Here is a 12,949-nt window from a genome sequence, read left to right as displayed (position 1 = left end):
CTGTCAAACTCTGACAGCGTGCTCTAACCCACTCCGGCAGGGATCGCACTGTTTTGGCCATCAGTGGCCCTATTACACGATCACGGAGCGCCAATGGGTTTCCATGGTGGCGGGAGTCAGATGATGACCCCTGTCGCTGTCATGACTCACTTCCTGTTAATGCCAGATGAGCGCTGGAAGTCACAAAAGATACCGTAAGCACTTCTCGCTCTGATTAGCAGAAACAATCAGACAGTGCAGCATAAAGTCCTCTAAGGGGACTAGTAAAATAAAAAAATGCAAACAAGTTTTAAATGTTTTTAAAAAGAAAAAAAAAAACCCTAAAAGTTCAAATCGCCCCATTTGCCCTTTTAAAAATAAAACAATAATAAAATGCACATATCTGGTATTGCCGTTTTCTGAAATGCCCGATCTATCAAAAGATAAAATCAATTAAACTGATCAGTAAACATAAGACAAAAACTGACAGAATTAGGGGTTTTTTTTGGATGCCGCAACATTGCATTAAAATGCAATATCATGCGATCAATAGTCACATCTACCCAAAAATGGTAATATAATAATAATATTTATTCACTTATATAGTGCTATTAATTCCGCAGCGCTTTACATACATTGGCATCACTGTCCCCATTGGGGCTCACAATCTCAATTCCCTATCAGTATGTTTTTGTAGTGTGGGAGGAAACCAGAGAACCCGGAGGAAACCCACGCAAACACGGGGAGAACATACAAACTCCTTGCAGATGGTGTCCTTAGTGGGACTAGAACCCAGGCCCCCAGCTCTGCAAGACTACATTGGTAACCACTTGTATAATCAAAATCGTTAGCTCAGGATGCAGAAAATAAGCCATCACTGAACCCCAGATCCCGAAAAATAAGAATGTTGCGGGTCTCGAAAAATGGCGAAAAAAAGCGCAATTTGGTTTTTGTTTTCTGTTTTTACAAACTTGTGAATTTTTTTTCACCACCTAGATAAAATTAAAGCTACACATGTTTAGTATCTAGAAACTTGTACTGACCTGAGGAATCATAATGCCAGGTCAGGTTTACCATATAGAGAACATGGTAAATAAAAAAACAATTGTGCAGTTGCAGTTTTTTTGCACTTTTACTGCACTTGGTATTTTTTCCCGTTTTTCAGTACAATATGGGGCAGATTGAATAGTGTTGTTCAAAGGTACAACTCATCCTGCAACAAACAAGCCCTAATATGGCTAAATTGGTGGAAAAAATATAAAAGTTATGGCTCTTGGGAAAAAAAAAACCGAAAAATTGCCCAAGGGTGACGGGACTAAAATTAGTATGAAGGAAAAGTGGAGCAGATTCCCATAGCAACTTTATTTTTCTAAAATTTGCATCCCGATCTGTTGCTCGCTTTTGGGTCCATAAGTGGAACCCCCGGTTATGTTAGAAGTATGAGGCTGCTTTCACACTACGTTTTTTTTAACATCTGTCATGAACGTTTTTTTAACGCAAAAAAGGATCCAGTGCAAATGTGTTTTCATTTCAATGCATTTGCAATGGACTCGCGTCAACATGCGTTCACATGGGTTTGCGTGCGTTATACTAAGGATCCAGCGACTTGCAGTTTTTTAACTTTTTTTCAAAAACGCTACTTGTAGCATTTTTGAGCTGCGTCCAAATACTGCAAATTGCTGGATCCTGACTAAACAGCACGCAAACGCATGTGAACGCTGGCATGCTGATAGACAGGATCCTGCTTGCTCTACTGAGCATGCCCAGAAACCAGCCTCGCGTGATCTGTCCCCCTCCCCCTCCCTCCCCCTCTCTCCCCCCCCCTCTCTCTCTCTCTCCCCTCTCTCTCTCTCTCTCTCTCTCTCCCCCTCTCCCCCTCTCTCCCCCTCTCTCCCCCTCTCTCCCCCTCTCTCCCCCTCTCTCCCCCTCTCTCCCCCTCTCTCCCCCTCTCTCCCCCTCTCTCCCCCTCTCTCCCCCTCTCTCCCCCTCTCTCCCCCTCTCTCCCCCTCTCTCCCCCTCTCTCCCCCTCTCTCCCCCTCTCTCCCCCCCTCTCTCCCCCTCTCCCCCCCTCTCTCCCCCCCTCTCTCCCCCCCTCTCTCCCCCTCTCTCCCCCTCTCTCCCCCTCTCTCCCCCTCTCTCCCCCTCTCTCTCTCTCCCTTCCCCTCTCTCTCTCTCTCCACTCTCTCTCCACTCTCCCCCGCCTGAGAGCAGAGGATGCTCGTAACCAAGGTAAACATCGGGTAACCGCGGTCTTAGTTACCCAATATTTATCTTGGTTACGTGTGCAGGGAATCGGCTCCTAGCAGCTGCAGACGCTCGTAACCAATGTAAATATCGGGTATCCAAGCAAGTTGCCCGATGTTTACCTTGGTTACGATCCTCCACAGCTGTTAGATGTCGGCTCCCAGTATTTCACGTTCAGTTCCCCTTACTCCCGATTGCATGACTCCAATGCCCGCCCATAAACAAAGTGACAGGATCCTGCAAAATTACACATGCGTTTTTTTGTTGTAAAAGCAGGATCCGCTTTTGCAGCAAAAAAACGTTCATGACGCATGTTAAAAAAGCGTAGTGTGAAAGCAGCCTTATTGCCTCGAGATGATGCCAATATAAGTCACAATTATTCCAACGCTGTAGTTTACTGTGACTCAGAAATCTGTTTGTTAATCGTTGTTTTTATTAAATTAATTTGCCTTATTTGCAGAAGTGATAATATAGAAACCTCTTCTTCTTCTTTGAGGGCTAATTCAGGATTTGAAGATGCAGATACAAAAACAGGTAGGTAAAGCTAATGTATTGATTATGTAAACAAGGGCGTTGCAGATTAAATATGAGTCAATTGATTTAACATGTTTGTCAGTCTAAGGCCGGAGTCACACTTACAAGTGACTCGGCGAATCTCGCATCAACATCACCCGGTATGGCTGCACACTCTCTGGACAGGAGCGTTTCAGCTGCATAGAAATGCAGAGAAGCCAGCCGTGCCGGGTGGTACGATCCCATAATCGTGCAAGTCATACGTTCATGTGAGCGCACCCTAAAGATGGCTTCTGATTAGTGATGGATGAGTGTGCTCGTTACTTTATCGAGCATCGGGTTGCCCCTATGCGACTCCACTACCGAGTATAAGGGAAGTCAATGGGAAACTCAAGCATTTTCAAACTCAGAGGCTCGATCGAGTAATGATCTGTGGTGAGCACGCTCACTTATCACTACTTCTGATCTCTAAAATGTAACTCTGTTCATGAAGCATGGTGGAAGTCGCACCAAAAGCTGAAGATTGATGGTGGGAGTCACTGCAGGCTAGTCTGGGTTCGTATGACCTGCAGAGGTCCTATTCTGGAGTGATTGATGATGAAAAAACGGTGCTGTCCAAAATGAATGTAGTTATGAAGGGGTTAAGAGGCCAGAATTGAATACAGAAAGTTAAGCAGCGGCATATGATGTATTGTCATCTTTATTATCTCATTAATCTTATTTTGTCTCCGATCCCTCATATTATACTGCTTCTTCAGTCTGCAGTGTATCTACTCCATTCCTGTTTATTCTCAATTCCATTTCTCTGTCATTAATCATGTTATCGCCATTGTCATATTACTGTGAATAGCCTGACTCTATAAATTGTTCTAGTAGAAGGAAATAATTATCCATTCAGTTCATTCACCTTTGTTACTTGCACACGTATACAGTATAGGATAGCTTAACCAGCGACTTCCTCACATAATGGAAGTCCGGTATCTCCTAGGATTACAATTTATGACCCATCCATCGGTTTATTTCTAAGTGTCTCATCGCTTGGTGTCCTGTCATGACATTTTTCTTAAATGTGGTTTCAGGAGAACATGCAGCAGAAATGTTGATTTGCCTCTAGCTCCGCCCATTCCCATAGACGTTTATTAGCAGCAGCTCTGTGGAAAGCAATAACATGTTTAATTTTACAGCAATTTGAGCTTAACCCCTTCACGACCGCGGGCAGTAAAGTTACGTCCTATTTTAACATGACTTAACGACCAGGGACATAACTTTACTGCCTAAAATTCATTTGATTGCTGTGGCCATAGCAACGGCTTTCAAATGATGTCCCCTGCTGTTTCTTACAGCAGGGGACCTTTGCTTGACCCCAGGGGGGTGGCATCGCCACCCCTCATCGGCGATTGTTGTTATTGGCTGTTCAAATCTGAACCGCCAACCACATCGTTCGCATTGATTTCGGCTAAAACAAAGCCTAAATCGATGCGATACTGTGAGATCCGGCTATGAGGTGCCGCAGCAGATCATAGCTGGAGCTCAAACATGTCGCCCCCAGCCCCTGCAGCACTGATTGGAGCGATCGTGCTATGACGCGCAATCGCTCCAATCAATATGCAGTGGGGCGGTCTGATCTGCAGGTGGCCGCCCTCCTCAGGCCTGTGCTAGTCTGCAAGCCCTCCCCCAACATGTCTGCAGCATGCATTGGCTGGTACGTGTAGTACCACGCCAACGCTGCTGCTGCCGCCGCCACTTATGTCACCGCTCCTGCTCCACGTGAGTACTGCGCTCCACTTGCAGCCCGTGCGCGCTCCTGTGATGGCCCCTGCCCGTGCCCCCCCAAGCCCCGATCTGCTCCCCGACATCCCGATCTGCTCCCCCCGCGATCTGCCTGCCTCCCCTGTGATCTCTATTCTGCTCCCATGCTTCTGCCTCTGCTTCTCCGGTCTCCCCCCTCCCCCTCTGCTCTCCCCCCGACGTCCTCTTACCTGTCTTCACCGGGTCGTCCAAGGTCTTCACTGGCCCGATCACATCTGCCTCCATCGCTGGGTCCTTCCTGGGTATTCTGCAGAGCTGTCCAACTTCCTGCCTGCTGCTTTTGTAAAGCTGTCCATTTCGCTGCCCTCTTGTTCCTCCTGCAGTTCCTCTGGTCAGTGATCTTCCTGCTAATCCTCTGGGTACTGTGAGTATAACTTTTTTTTTTTTTTTTCCCCTGTATCCCCTGTCCATTTTTACACCTCATCTGTCCGTGCGTCCCGCCGAGCGCTGATCAGGGATGCAGATAACAGATCTGCATCCATGGTCAATTTTTGGCGTGACTTTTTTTTTTTCTGTATCCCCAACGCTTTGTGTATTTCATCCATCCGTGCGTCCTGCCGAGCGCTAATCAGGGATGCACATAACGAATCGGCATCCCTGCTCAATTTTCGGCGGGACTTTTTTTTTTTTTCTCCTATACCTGACGCTTTTTATATCTTATCCGTCCGTGCATCCTGCAGCGGCCGATCAGTGCACCGCGTCTGTGCGTTTGAAAAGTCAAATGGCGTTCCTTCTCTTCTGAGCCCCGCCATGCGCCCAAACAATTACTTTCCACCACATATGAGGTATCTGCGTACTCAGGAGAAATTGCACAATACGTTTTATGGTGCATTTTTTTTCCTGGTACCGTTGTAAAAAAAAAAATCAATTGTTTGGGCGCACGGCAGAAGTCGGAAGGAAAGGAGCGACATTTGAATTTTTGAGTGCAAAATTAGCTGCACTCATTAGCGGACGCCATGTTGGGTTTGAAGACCCCCTGCTTCTAGGTCACGCACTCACTTCCAGAGCCAACAATTAACCCTGATTGGATATTCACTGCTTCCAAGTTAGACGCACCCTCACCCTGAGTGGTAGCACTGCAACCAGTCACTGGTGACAGGACGGCCGGTGGGCGGGGATAGCAGTGCAACTGTCTTGGGGTCAGTATCGTGGTATAAAAATAAAATGAATAATTTAAACAATCAGCATAGGGCCCCCCATATTATGATACCCAGCACAGATAAAGCCCATGGTCACAGGCTTCAGTCGCCAGCTGTTGGGCTTTAACTTGGCTGTGTAGCAAAATAAGGCCGGAGTTATTCTTGCGAGGGACTCTCACGAGTCTCTCATCGCATCACCCGGCATGGCCAGACGCTCTCTGGACACGAGAGTGCAGCTGCATAGAAATACATGCAGCCGACCCGCTCATGTCAGGAGAGTGTGCGACTTTGCCGGGTGATGCGATGCGAGACTCGTGAGAGTCCACCGCAAGTGTGACTCGCCAAGATAAAGCTCGACATCTGGGGCTGGTATTCTCAGTCTGGGGAGGTCCAGTATAAAAATATCAGCCTCCAGCCGCCCCGAATTTTCGCATTCATTAGATCCGACAATCCCGACGCTTTACCCTGCTTTTTACAATTGCCCTGGTGCGGTGGCAATCTGGGTAATAAGGAGTTAATGGCAGCCACTAAATCCTGAATTAGTGATGACCGCATCTATGACACCCACATCACTAATCTGTAAGTGAAAGTAAATAAACACAAACATCGAAAACATCTTTGATTTGAAATAAAATACAAGAAAACACCCTCTTTCACCACTTTATTAACTCCAAAACACCCCTGAGGTCCGACGTAATCAACAGGAGGTCCCACGGCGATTTAGCTCTGCTACATCTAAACCTCACAGCGAGCGCCAAAGAGCATGACTGCCCGCTGTAAGCTCCAGAGAATGAATGAGCCGCAGCCATCAGCGGTGACGTCACTCTAGTCATTTGCTGTCACAGCTGGAGGTTCCCACCTATGATTGCAGGTAACCTGACCTCAGAGGACATCGGATGACCTGGTTAAACTCAGTGAAATTATCTGCATCGCCTGGCAGAAAACCGCCTTTTTTTTTTTTTTTTTTTTTTTTTTACAAGATATGTAGATTTGGTGCTGAAATTTTAACACCATATTCCTGCACCCATTCTACACCTCGTGGCAAAAAAAAAATCGCATCAAAATCGCATCACTACCGCATCATACCTCATGCGGTTTTGATGTGTTTTTTTGCCAGCAGGTGTAGGTTGGGTGCATAGTGTCAAAATTTAATCATTAAATTTGCATCTCTTTGCCCAATAATGCAAAAAAAAATAAAGTTTTTTCTTACAGGAGGTGCAAATTTGGTGCTGAACTCTGCTGTAGACCATTTCAGCACCAAATGTACACCTCCTGGCACAAAACCGGGCCAAAAATATATAATATATATAGAACATATCAGGGAGGTACAGACCCCCGAGATAAGCGGTGCCAGCTCCTGCAGTTATACACTCAGTATATAGAACATATTAAGGAGGTACAGACTCCTGAGACCGGCGTGCCAGTTCCTGCAGTTATACTCTCAGTATATGAGCGCGCTCACACGAGCTGTGTGACTCGCACGAGTCTCGCATCGCATCAACTGCACACTCTCCTGACAGGAGCGGGTTGGCTGCATGTATTTCTGTGAAGCTGAGATGTGCCTGTTCCGACAGTATGAGGTTGTGCTGGGTGATACGCACCCTATTGAATATATTATTGAGGTACAGACCCCAAAGATTGGTTGCAGGGAGACAGGCTGGGGTGCGTCTGACTGCAACCAATCACAGACTCCACGCCGGTCGGGGAAAGTAATGCATATGCATGAGCAATGATGAGCGGCCCAGAAAGTGACGAAGAGGCCGCAGGAGCAGTGTACAGCTGCAATGCAGCCTTTGTAAGTATAAAGCGCTCACTTCATTCTTATTTTTATTTTTTTGTTTTATTTTTTTTTTCTCGACTTCCGGATTGAACACCCGGAATCCCGGGCCCGACACCCGGGCACCTTTGAAACCGCGCGGATCCTGACTTGTACAGTCCGGGTCCACCCACCACTAGCAGGGAGACATTCTGCTGCAAGTTCTTCTGAAACCACAGATAGGGTATGTGCATACAGCAATGCAAAATGCAAGGTCAAAAAGACATTACTGGGCACATATTCCATCATGTTACTTCTTTTAATCGTTTTGGGGTTTGTAAATCCTTAAGCCATTAAGTGACCTGTCCAAGCTAAGACATGTGGACATACTCTTTAAAGGTAAGGTATCGCGGTTTTTTATTTTTCTATTAAAAATAGTGATTATGAAATCAAGTATTTTTAATACAAACTGAAAATCGCTGCTTATTTAGTTTTTATTTAATTCTAATTTTACTGGAGGCACTGGGGGCTGCCATGGATTTGCTGTGTGTGTAACGGTCACACGGTACGATCTATCGTGCGATCGCATGAGCGATCGTACCCGTCCCCATCGTTTGTGCGTCACGGGCAATTAGTCGGTAACCCCCGTCACACGCACTTACCTCTCGGACGACGTCGCTGTGGGCGGCGAACATCCACTTCCTGAAGGGGGTGGGACGTTCGGCGTCACAGCGACGTCACACAGCGGCCGGCCAATAGAAGCGGAGGGTCAGAGATGAGCGAGACGTAAACATCCCGCCCATCTTCTTCCTTTCGTATTGCCGGCGGGACGCAAGTAAGCTGTGTTCCTCGTTCCAGGGATGTCACACAGAGCGACGTGTGCTGCCTCGGAGAACCATGAACAACCGGCGAGCAGAGGAAGAAACGACTTTTTGAAAATGAGCGACGTGTCAATCAGCAACGATAAGGTGAGTATTTTTGCTCGTTCACCGTCGCTCGTAGCTGTCACACGCTACGATATATCAAACGATGCCAGATGTGCGTCACTTACGACGTGACCCCGCCGACATATCGCCCGATATATCGTACCGTGTGACGCCGGCATAACTTACTCCTTTATGGCAGCCCCTGTGCATTGAGAACAGTGGTTGGGATCCGACTCCATCAGTATCGTTACAGTGGGCGTCTGCTGTGACCTGGACGCGCCCCCTGGGCTGTCCAGATCACAGCAGAGGGAGGAGATCAGCGCCATCATTGTAGAGCTCACAGCGTATGCTGTTTGCTCCACTATACTCCTGTCAACCGCCGGGTTCTGTGAGTACAGGCCGCCTCCCCTCCCCCTGTTACCGTCTCCGATGACACCCCCTCCCTCCGCTCTCCTCTGCCCCCGCTACTGCTACCGCCCCTCCCCCCCACCGTTACTGACTCTGACACCCCCTCCCTCCGCTCTACACAGCCCACGCTCTGCCCACCGCTGCTGTGTGTGTGTGTGTGTGTGTGTGTGTGTTTTTGTGCCACTGTATGTGAGTACCGTCGCTACTACCATCTCCAAAAACACCCTCCGCTCAACCCCCCCCCCCCTTCCGCCTGCCACCTGTCGGCCTCTGTGTGTACCGGTGATACTGTCTGCAGGGTTGTGTATCTAATCCTATCTTGTGTGATACTGTCTGCTGAGCCGTATATCTAATCCTATCCTGTGTGATACGGTCTGCTGAGCCCTGTATCTAATCTTATCCTGTGTGATACTGTCTGCAGGGCTGTGTATCTAATCCTCCTGTGTGATACTGTCTGCACAGCTGTGTATTTAATCCTATCCTGTGTGATACTGTCTGCTGAGCCATGTATCTAATCCTATCCTGTGTGATACTGTCTGCTGAGCCGTGTATCTAATCCTATCCTGTGTGATACTGTCTGCTGAGCCGTGTATCTAATCCTATCCTGTGTGATACTCCTGCTGTCCTTGGTGACACTTTAGACATTTCTGGTCACCAACAAAATGGCTCTGCACTGTGTCCCTACATGTCATTCTCTGTTATCTGTTGTAAACAATCAGATTAGGAGGGGGGAGGCATGCCATCAAACACAGGAGAGCAGACTCTGCCCTCTTTACTGCAGCTGTAATGTGAGCTTTTTCTACAGTGGGATTTCTGTAGGATTTCAGAAGCTGCTCCCCCTAGTGTTTAACAGTGGAAAATATCAAGCTTTTTAATTTTTTTTTATATTTTGCTCAATTAAAAACAAATAATAATATTTAAACAAAACATTATTACTTTACATTTTTTCAGTTATTGAATTTTTTTGACGATACCTTCCCTTTAATATTTTAAAGAAAATGGAATGATTAGACACCCAGCAATGAGACATTTGGCAGCTAACCTATGGATGGGTGATCTTGGGACAATCCCTTTTTAACATTAGAATTTTTCCTTTAATTTACTTACGTGGCACCATACAACTTTACTAACACATTCTAACAACACTGACATGTCAGAAAATGGAACCAACGTGCTCCTATGACCTCGGGCCTGAGCTGATATAGAAATCTCGGGTTCTAGCTCTCTAAATTGACTGTCTATCACTCGAAATGTCATAAGGGTGAATGTCCCCTTTAAACAGTTAATTTTGCAAAGAAAAGGCTGCTCATTGGTAAGTTACCATTTTTTTTTTTTCTATCCCAAGCCTTCCATTGGTATTTCACGTGTGAATGCCCTTGGATGTTTGGAAGCTTCTCACTAATCAGGAAATGTCATCATTTCTGAATAAATGGATGGCATTTTATGCAAATAATCCTAGATTGGTGATTGGGACGATGTTTTACCATTCCTAATTAAAAGCAGAGTATTAAATACATGGGAGGATGGACACAAACAAGCGCAGCTTATTATTAGCACCAGGCGGTGTTCGTGACGCTGCGGAGATGCTGATTTTGTCAGGATTATTAAAGTTCTACTGATTTATGAGTTAATAATTATATGTTACTAAGGCTTAATAATATAATGTTTGCTTTGATCATATTGATGAGCCGACAAAGGGGCGGAATAATTATTCAAATGGATCGTGTGAATAATTGGGATGTAAATAAAGTCTTCTCATCAGCCTCTCACCAGACGTGTCGGCTTGTTGTATTAAACCACTTTTGAATAAGATGACCCGTCATGTGCTACAAGTTTATACTGCTGCTTAGAAACTTCATACCATACCTTACCTCGCTTGGATAGGTTTTACAGAATAAAAAGATTAATTTACCGTATTTTTCGGACCATAAGACGCACTTTTTTTCCCTCCAAATTTGGGAGGAAAGTGTGGGGTGCGTCTTATGGTCTGAATGTCAAAGCGGGGTAGGGAGCTGTGGGGAGTCAGCGCTATGCAGTGGGATCACAGGAGGCAGGGAGGGTCGCTGCTGTAGGAAGCCGGTGGCTGGAGAAACCACGTGTGCCCGCTACTTAAAGTAAAGGAATATTCATTAGCTGCTCCCCGCCCACCTCTCTGCAGTCAGCGGGTGTGAGGAGCAGCTAATGAATATTTGTTTAATGTAAACAGCGGACACACATGGGAGCTCCAGACGCCGGCCTCCTGCAGCTGCTGGGGAGACTGTGTGTCCGCTGTTTAGGAGGCAGGAGCAGAGTGTTGCTGCAGTTATGTCTGGCCCGGGGGAAGTGCAGATCACTGCAGTGTCCGGGCCAGAGCACAGCATACCTTCACAGCACAGCAAGCAGTCTCTGTGCTGAGTGCTCACATTGCTTGCTTTCACTTTGATTCTTCGTCTGCACTAGAGGCAAAGTCTCCCATAGCTGACAAGGACCTGCAGTGATGTAATGAAGAAGGGTGGGCCAGAGCAGCACAGTGCCCTGCCTCCTCATTACATCACTGCAGGTCCTCAAGATATGGGAGACTTTGCTTCTAGTGCCAGGACCAAAACATATAATATATATATATATATATATATATATATAAATATATATATATATATATATATATATAATAATTACACACACACACACAATTGGAGGTTCACACACATAATGATGGGGAACATACATATTCCACGATGGGGGCCATATATACCTGGGAGATATGAGTACAGAATTTGGGGATATTATTACCTCCATATCATCCTGTCAGCAGTAAAATAACAGTGTGTCATGACCACATTTTTTTACTTTCATTTTTTTTCTATTTTTTCCTCCCTCTAAAACAAGGGTGTGTCTTATAGTCCGAAAAATACGGTATATCTCTAATACACCTGCCTTTTTCAACTCTCCTGCTTTCTCTTGATCTAGAGGAAGCATTGTTTGTTTTGGGTGTTTGCTGTCAGTGACTAGAAACATTCACATCTGAGGGTTGTATTGTACAGTGCCTTGCGAAAGTATTCAGTTTCTTTGAATTTTTCAACCTTTTCCCACATTTCAGGCTTCAAACATAAAGATAAAAATTGTAATGTTATGGTGAAGAATCAACAACAAGGGTGACACAATTGTGAAGTTGAACGAAATGTATTGCTTATTTCTTTGTCGCTCCATTGGGAGACCCAGACAATTGGGTGTATAGCTTCTGCCTCCGGAGGCCACACAAAGTATTACACTTTAAAAAGTGTAACCCCTCCCCTCTGCCTATACACCCTCCCGTGCATCACGGGCTCCTCAGTTTTTTGCTTTGTGTTGAAGGAGGCACACATTCACTCAAGCTCCACATTTTAGTCAGCAGCAGCTGCTGATTATATCGGATTGAAGAAAAGTGGGCCCCTGACAGGGCCCCCGGCATGCTCCCTTCTCACCCCACTAAGTCGGCGGTGCTGTTAAGGTTGAGGTACCCATTGCGGGTACACAGGCTGGAGCCACATGCCGTTTTCCTTCCCCATCCCTTAGAGGCTCTGGGAGAAGTGGGATCCTAACCGGTCATCCAGGCACTGGGACCGGGCTCCCTCCGCAGCCCCTGTGGGATTCTGACGGACAGGAGACTGAGTATCATCAGGGACAGGCCCTGCATCATAAAGGTACTCTGTGTCCCCTTGGGGACGGTGCATGGAGCACTTGGCCTCAGACGCTGCAGCGGCTGCTGTTTTTGCGTGAAGACCGGGATTACCACGCCGACCACGCCTGCTTGCCGGCCGCGGTATTAAATTTAGTCCCCGGCTTTTGTGGCCTAGTGCATTAAACTCCCGCCCCCGGGCCTGCCAGTCAGGGGTAAGGGCGGGACGGTCGGCCTGACGCCGACTGTGAGGGCTGGAGCATACTTTGGTGTCCTCCTCCCCCCTCACTCATCACTCTGGGGCACCAGATTCCCGCACTTATTGAGGCACGCCCACGGCTCCCTCCTCCCCTTAGAACGCCGGCAGCCATGTTTTAAACACATTCTGCCGGTGGAGGACTTCTGGCTGCAGCTCTGGGAGACCCAAGGCAGGGAATCTGGTGGACACACACCGCTCTGGGCGGTCGGTAAGCCACACCGGTCACCCGGTGCTGGTCCCCCTAGGGTGCCGAACTGTATATATATATATTATATTTGTATA

General features: G+C 46.9%; 1 protein-coding gene across 2 annotated transcripts in view; it reads left to right on the top strand.

Moving 5' to 3' along the window:
- Positions 1-12,949, top strand: part of CAAP1 (caspase activity and apoptosis inhibitor 1) — a 72,048-nt gene that overhangs the window by 39,158 nt on the left and 19,941 nt on the right. The window contains exon 5 of one of the 2 annotated variants that reach the window (XM_075316795.1): positions 2,684-2,757. In XM_075316795.1, coding sequence (XP_075172910.1) covers positions 2,684-2,757 — 74 coding nt within the window. The remainder of the gene's footprint in view (positions 1-2,683; positions 2,758-12,949) is intronic. The other variant, XM_075316801.1, reaches the window with a different exon arrangement.

Source organism: Anomaloglossus baeobatrachus, chromosome 1, assembly GCF_048569485.1.
Source record: "Anomaloglossus baeobatrachus isolate aAnoBae1 chromosome 1, aAnoBae1.hap1, whole genome shotgun sequence".
Classification (NCBI taxonomy): Eukaryota; Metazoa; Chordata; class Amphibia; order Anura; family Aromobatidae; genus Anomaloglossus; species Anomaloglossus baeobatrachus.
Note: the sequence above shows the minus strand (reverse complement) of the source record. Positions and strands in the feature narration are given on the sequence as shown.